The sequence below is a fragment of the Phyllostomus hastatus genome, unplaced genomic scaffold (genome assembly GCF_019186645.2).
Source record: "Phyllostomus hastatus isolate PE091 unplaced genomic scaffold, TTU_PhHast_1.1 phas_scaffold_78, whole genome shotgun sequence".
In the NCBI taxonomy this organism is placed as follows: Eukaryota; Metazoa; Chordata; class Mammalia; order Chiroptera; family Phyllostomidae; genus Phyllostomus; species Phyllostomus hastatus.
In genome coordinates, this window is record NW_025334041.1 from 58944153 (window position 1) to 58951478 (window position 7326).

General features: G+C 42.0%; 1 protein-coding gene across 1 annotated transcript; it reads left to right on the plus strand.

Moving 5' to 3' along the window:
* Nucleotides 1–6390, plus strand: RPL31 (ribosomal protein L31). Its single transcript, XM_045827686.1, has 5 exons — nt 1–52; nt 477–583; nt 4166–4291; nt 6121–6233; nt 6327–6390. Exons 2-5 carry the CDS (start codon nt 477–479, stop codon nt 6356–6358), a joined length of 378 nt encoding a protein of 125 aa, XP_045683642.1. The 5' UTR covers nt 1–52; the 3' UTR covers nt 6359–6390.
* Nucleotides 6391–7326: the final 936 nt, after the last annotated feature.

Genomic DNA, 7326 nt, shown 5'->3' on the forward strand with positions numbered 1-7326 from the left:
TCCTTCTCCCACAATTCCTCGTGCTCTCTCTTTTGAACCTGGGCCCATCATAGTGAGTATGGCCTGTGGATGTCGGTCTCAAGAATCCGGGCCCATCCTTGCCCGGGATTGCTTAGACCCGGACAGCGGGATCGTTTACCCGGACAACGGGGTTTCTCCTGAGCTGGACCGGGACTCCGCGTTCCAGAGAACGGGAATCCGCCTTGGGCTTCAGGGCTTTTGTAGCTTGGGAGGGTGAACGGCTTAGGGGTGCCGGGTCGCAGCGGTTTCCGAGATGGGGGCACTCGAGGGGCGTGGATGCTCGTGCTGTGGAATGACTGGCTTGACTCTCCCGGAAACTGGGGTTTCGGGCATCTGCCGGGCTTCTGCCAGGTGGAGGCGCCGAGAGGGCGGCTGCGTGAGGCCGGGTCCGGGAGGGAGGAATTGGCTTGTGCAAGTCGCACCCTGTTCAGAGCTCCCTTGTCGCCTGAGTTTAGATGGCTCCCGCAAAGAAGGGTGGCGAGAAGAAGAAGGGCCGTTCTGCTATCAACGAGGTAGTAACCAGAGAGTACACCATCAACATCCACAAGCGCATCCATGGAGTGTGAGTACTCTATCCTCGCCCAGCCACGCTGGTCGGAGCCTTCCGAACTCAGTGCGTCTGGGTGTCGCTCTGAGTCTGCCCAGGATGAAATGCTAGGTGATCTAGAAATTAGCATTTCTTATCTGTATTGTGTGGACTCTATTTTCGGTCTATAGGGGGTTGATGACTACAAACCTGAGATTGAATAATCAGGTTTCTGGAAAAGCCAATTGGGAAAACACGGTGATAAACTCATTCCACTCAATTACAAGTGGGAAATCGTTACACTTGTAATTGAATTAAATAGATCTGGGCAGGCGAAATGAACAGTTTGTATGCCGGGGGGATGCAAACATTTTAATGTCTCTATTTAGACTCTAGGAAAGTTAAACAGTTAACTAAAAAAAAAACCCTGTCCATTCCAGAGTGTGAATACTTAAATAGGATTATCTTAGTTTTCTGATACATATAGATACGTACTAATTAATATTGATGGAGTTATAATATCAGAGGTGAAACCTCTAGACAGAAAAAGAATTGTTCTGTATTTTTTCCTGGGGTTTGGTTTTTCTTAAGATTCGTAATTCTTCCCATTTTCTGCATACCATGCTTACTGCTGATAATGGAAACCAAATCTTGAATACTCACGTATTACAGGAGCAAAATAATCTATTTAGGCACCAATCTGTGGAGCAAAATCTCTCGCACTTGACTTGGCAGGCTCCAGGACAACTAATTTCTTGAGGGATTCAAATGTGCAGTGTTGTCCACATTGAACCTGACTGGCTGTTCCCAGCCAAGGGTTGGTCATGGGTGAGCCAAGAGTCATCATGTTCCTTTTGTCTTATTTGGGGTCTCTGACATGGCTGCTGGGTCCAAAAGCCAGTGTCCGTTTGATGCATTAATGTTGCTTCTGAGTAAACACATTCCCTACCCATCACCTGTTTGAACCAAAAAGTCCCACCTTCCTAGTTGATTTATGTGAAGTTAGACAACTATAGATATAAAATGGTAAGTTTGTGCCAAGTAAAAAGGGGTGTTGTTTTAAAGATCACATTAATAAAGAGGACATTTGAAAAGTGTGGGTATGGGCTGTTGCAAGTGGACAAGTTTTTCAAGCACTTAGTGCTTTGTTACAGAAGCCCAAAGTGAAGACCTGCCTGGTACTAAACCCTTTGGTCATTTCCCAGTCCTCTTGATTGGTGGCAAGTGACAATTTCTTGTTTCTTTTGTGGAAATGCTTTACTTACTTATTTATTTATTTATTTATTTATTTATTTTGCTTTCGAAGACTTCAGTCTTGTATTTTTTTCCTTCTCTCTAGCCACTCCTTGTACTTTGTTGGTTCCTCACATTGAGTCTCAGGACTCAGTTCCTCTTTTCTGCCTATACTTGGGTGTTTAAGTAGACAGCTCAAACTTTACATGGCCCCAAACCAAATCCTAGTACCATCCCCAACCCTAACCTTCCCATTTCTCTTGTGGCCTTCCCTAGTTCAAATTACTGGCAAGCAAGCATGGCCTGTTGGCTTTGCCTTTCACCATTTAACCCATTGCACTGGTCCCTCCACCATTCTCTGTCACTTCAATGGTTATAATTTGTAGCTCCCTGATACTGGTTCCCCCTCACTCCCCAAAAATCTAGTATCCTCAAACCCTCCATTGGCTTCCTGTCTTATGTGGATTGAAATCCAAAGTACTTGCTGGTTCTGTACGAACTGGCCACTTATTTTCTTAATTGTATCAGACATGTATCTGATTCAGGGAGGCTGTTTGGTTTTACTTTTACTCTTTTCCCCTCTCTGTTCTTTCTCACACATGAGGCTGCCCTCATCATGCTTCAGCTCTTGACTCCAATATCTCCTTGACCATCTTATTCAAACCTGCAATCCCCTTCCCTAATGCTCCCTACCTCTTTTCCCTGGTTTATTTTCCTCTGTCAGACTTGATACCATTTGATATACTCCAGAGCTGTCATAATCTGAAGGGCCTCGGATTTTCTTATACTACTGATAGTATTCCTTAGTGCCTTTTATTTCTAGGTGATTAAGTATTTAAGTGAATGGTATGAGCTGCTTACTTACTGGAAATAACCAGGAGGCTGGTGAGAGTAGAGCAGGGAGCAGGAGAAACATGGTAAAGTGGGATGTGGGGGTGGGTAGTGAGTCGGGTCTTTTATGGGTCATGGGATGTTATTGAAGATTTCAGAGCAGAATTAAATCACTCTTCCATGCTCCGTTTGTTATTTTTATTGGATTCCATAAAGTTCACTTCATCTAACAAGTATGGGGTACCTATTATGTGCTAGGAGCTGTTCCTTGAGTTAGAGTTGAATCATTGGCAGGGCCCAACAGAAGGCATGAAATCAAATGGATTTGTGTCCTTGTTTAAACAGTACATTAATAGTACCTAGCTCAGAGCTGGAACTGGCAGGAGCTAATGACAGTGCCTGACATATGCCAAGAGCTTCATAGAATTAACTAACTCTTGTCCTCATCATACTTTATGAGAGGAATCTGTACGTTTCAGGTCCCTGTTCTTTGAGCATAGACCAGGGAAATAAACTTTTAAATTAGTATTGAATGGTCTCCAAAAACATGCTGTGTCTTAAGATATAACATCTGTTATTATGAGTGGGGACGCCAAAAAAAAAAAAAAAAACAGAATTAGCTTCTGGAGAGCAGGGCCCTTTTGTAGTACAGGCTCTCCCTGCTAAATAAGTGTTCTACGAACCCACCTAAGTATACCAGCTGACTTGTGAGAGGCTCTGTTCAGCTTCAGTGTGTTTTGTTTGTTTGTTTGTTTTTTGGTGGAGGGGGGCCCCTTTGCCTATTACATCATGGGGGATTTACAAGGGCACCTCCCTGCACTGCACTGAGTGTTTCAGCAGTTTTTGACCAAAAACGGCATGCCACCATGCCCTACCCGTCTCTACCCAGGCAACTTTTTTTTTTTTTGCTGTTTCCCTGGATGAAAAAAGTCATCAAAAGGAAAGGTTTTGCTCATGTGCAACAGGTGAAACAAACAAAAGAAAACAACAGAGGTACTAAAAGGTATCAAAATTGACAAGTTCAAAAACTATTTTGAGCAGTGAGGGGAAATGTCTTGATAGGCGTATTAAAGCAAATGGGGAGTACTTTGAAGGTGACAGAAGTATAAACATAAGAAATACACAATTTTTCTTTAATCAATTCCCAGGGTTTTTTACATCCCTCCTCATTTTGATCTGGGAATGCTTACTGTTCGGTGTTGTATGCTTTATGTTCAGGCATATTCTAAAGTCATCCTTTGATTATATTCTCCTTGATAAAGTGGTATTATTAGAGTTTGGGGTTGATTTTGTTGATCAGGAAAGGGTTGGCCAACGTGTATATAACATTACTTAAGGACCGTATGTAGAGCCCTTGTTCTATTATTAAAAGTGGGCTGTGCATCTTTTGTGTTCCAAATATGTTAGTTGCTTGGAATTAACTGCCTGAAGAAAGGATTGTCCTGTCTTGTTCAAGTTTGGTATAGGTTTCTTTTATGAAAATGGAACATAATATGTATCTCATTCAATTTTGTGCTCCTTTAGTTCATTTATTTATTTATGTTTGAATCTAAGGGGCTTCAAGAAGCGTGCCCCTCGGGCACTTAAAGAGATCCGGAAATTTGCCATGAAGGAGATGGGAACTCCAGATGTGCGCATTGACACCAGGCTCAACAAAGCTGTCTGGGCCAAAGGAATAAGGTGCCAAAGTGTTATCTGCGTTACAAGATGAACCTTTAAAATCACACCAGCTCACTTTGCATATTCTGTATAAGTTCAGTAATTAGCTAATGCTTATAGAAGTATAGAATAGTGTGAAAGTAACTGAAAAGTGGGGGAGCACCTGCAAAGAAGCCCTTTGACATGGTATTTTTTTTTTAAATATTTTATTTATTTATTTTTAGAGAGGGAAGGGAGGGAGGGGGAGAGAGAGAGAGACACACACACACACACAGAGACACACATCAATGTGCGGTTGCTGGGGGTTATGGTCTGCAACCCAGGAATGTACCCTGGCTGGGAATCGAACCTGGGACACTTTGGTTCCCAGCCCGCGCTCAATCCACTGAGCTATGCCAGCCAGGGCTGACATGGTATTTTTAATGAGACCTAAATAACAAAGGAGCCAGCAATGTGAGGATCAGGTGGGAGTGGTGCACAGAGAGAACAAACCAGGTGAAGTCAAATAAGTGACTTGAAGATGGCACGAATGAATTGGAGATAAGTGACATGGACAAGGATGGAAAGTTAAGCGGAAGAAAATCATAAGGGATCTTGTAGGTCGTGGCAAAGAGTCTATTTCTCTCTAGAAATGATTGGAGCAGTTTTTTAACCATAGGCAATTTTACCTATCCTTCCCCAGACACAGTTTTGGTTATCACTATAGACCACAGATTCTGGTAAACATCCTAGAATGCATAACAAGCCCTCCACACAAAGAATTATCCAGCCCAAATGTCAAAAGGGCCAAGGTTGAGAACCCTTGCTTATTAAGGAGGGGAGTGGTTTTTGCTGTGAAGGACAATGTAAGGTGCCGGTGTGGAAATAAGGGTAGTGGCACTGACATGGGCTAGGTGATTTTATAAGACTGAAGTAAGGCAGAGTGTAGCAGCTGGGTAGTATTTCAGTGTTGGGGTTGGATGGGATGACCCTCAGCCCTGCAGTGGACTAACATTTAGGGTACTGGTAGAAATATGCAAGATAAAGGAGCTGCCAGTAATGGCTCCTTTGAGATAAGAAAGGAGTGGTATCACAGACATCAAGAGTACAGGGATCCCTTATCTATCTCAGGAGTTACATTCCAGAGACCCCCTGCAGTAGGTGAGAAATCCACGAAGTGGCGGCGTTATATTCATTTTATTATTTATATATTTTTTAAGGCTTTATAAACCCTTCCCACACTTTTTAAACACTTCGTATGTTCTTAAACACTTTCTACACTCTTAAACCTACATAATATTAACATAAAATTCTATATGGGTACTCACCAGTGAAGTACACAGTCATCCCTCACTATATCGCAGTTCACTTATTGCACATACACTGTATTGAGAGTTTCTAAACCCCGTGATGACAGTGAACCTCAATACAGTGAGGGACGGCTGTAGTCCCAAGTTTCAGGACACTTCATCTCAGACCAGTAAAAGGAGGCAGTACAAGCACTGTGATGCAGAGAGTAAACAACACTTAATAGTTCTTTGTGTTCAGTGTGGCCTGCAAAGTTATTTTAGTGATATCCAAATCTAACTTTTAGACAAAGACCATAAACATGAATTCTGTGGTGGGGATAGAGGGAAAAGACTACTGAGGCCCACATTTCTGTATAGGTTGAATGTCAGTGGTAGCTGCCTACTAAGGTGTATACCCTGAAACAACTGTTTTCTATAGTGTCTTGTTGGTCAGGTTAGAACAAAGGATGGTGCAATTAAAAACATGTTACAGGAGTGGGGGTAGGGTGTGTGAATACATCTGGTGGCTACTTTCTTGATAGGAGGGATTAGCTTTATCAGCACACTTGTATTTGTTATTAGGAATGTCCCATACCGAATCCGAGTGCGGTTGTCCAGAAAACGTAATGAGGATGAAGATTCACCAAACAAGCTCTATACATTGGTCACCTATGTACCTGTCACCACTTTCAAAAGTAAGTTTTACTTTATTCCACAAAGCTGTTTAGATTAGAAAAATGATACAATGTACGGGTATGGAAGGTGACTAGCTGTCTTTTCTTTTGCAGATCTACAAACAGTTAATGTGGATGAGAACTAACTGCTGATTGTCGAATAAAGTTATAAAACTGCCTTTGTGGTTTGGTTTCCTGTTTCTGGTGGCAGTGGAATGAATGTATTTGAATATCTTAAAGTAGTTCCCAATCAGAATTATTTGGAAAGCTTTTCCTTAGTACTGTGCCTGTGTCCCTTCTTTCCAGCCCCTGACTTTCTGAATATTTGGACAGGTCCTAAGCAGGTTTTTAAAGGCAATTTTGAGGTGTAGGCTAGCTTTAGAATGACTGTTTAGGTAGTTGGGGCATTGGAAGTAATGTTAGAATTCCATACATGTAAAAGCACTAAGATAAACTTTTTCCAGAAACTGGCATATAGAACTCAGTTGCCATTGGCCACTTCATTTTACCAAACTGAAATAACAATTGATAGTATGTCTGTAAGCTTCTGCCTGTATCTGTATTGAGTGTAATTGTTAAGAAGTACTGAATTGTCTTCTAAAATAATTGCTATTTTGATGGGGTAACCAAATTACATTTAATTTATATGTACAGTTAATATTTTAGCTCACCCCAGCGGCCTCTAGGTATTTTTAGTCTGGATTTACATGGAGCTCAGGGGTAAAATTTACATAATTCAAAATTTTACTTCAGCCTGAAAGCAGTGTTGCAGGGGTTGTATTACATGATAAAGAGATCATCTCTGAAGCCCTGTTGGTAATGGTAATGCACAGGCAAAGTAGGGTTGAAAATCCAAGCAGGAGTGTCCAGTCTTCTGGTGTCTTGAGGCGACACTGGAAGAAGAGTTGGCTTGGCCCACACATTAAAATACATTGCAATACATAGTCACAAAAGAAATCTTCATGTTTTAAGTAAATTAATGATTTTGTGTTGGACACCTCTGTGCCTATTGCACCATTGACAGAGAATGCAAGATTTGAGGGTGAGGGCCATCTCCAGCTTATCTGTTCAATGGCACAACCCAGACCTTAGACACTCAGATAAGTACAAGGAC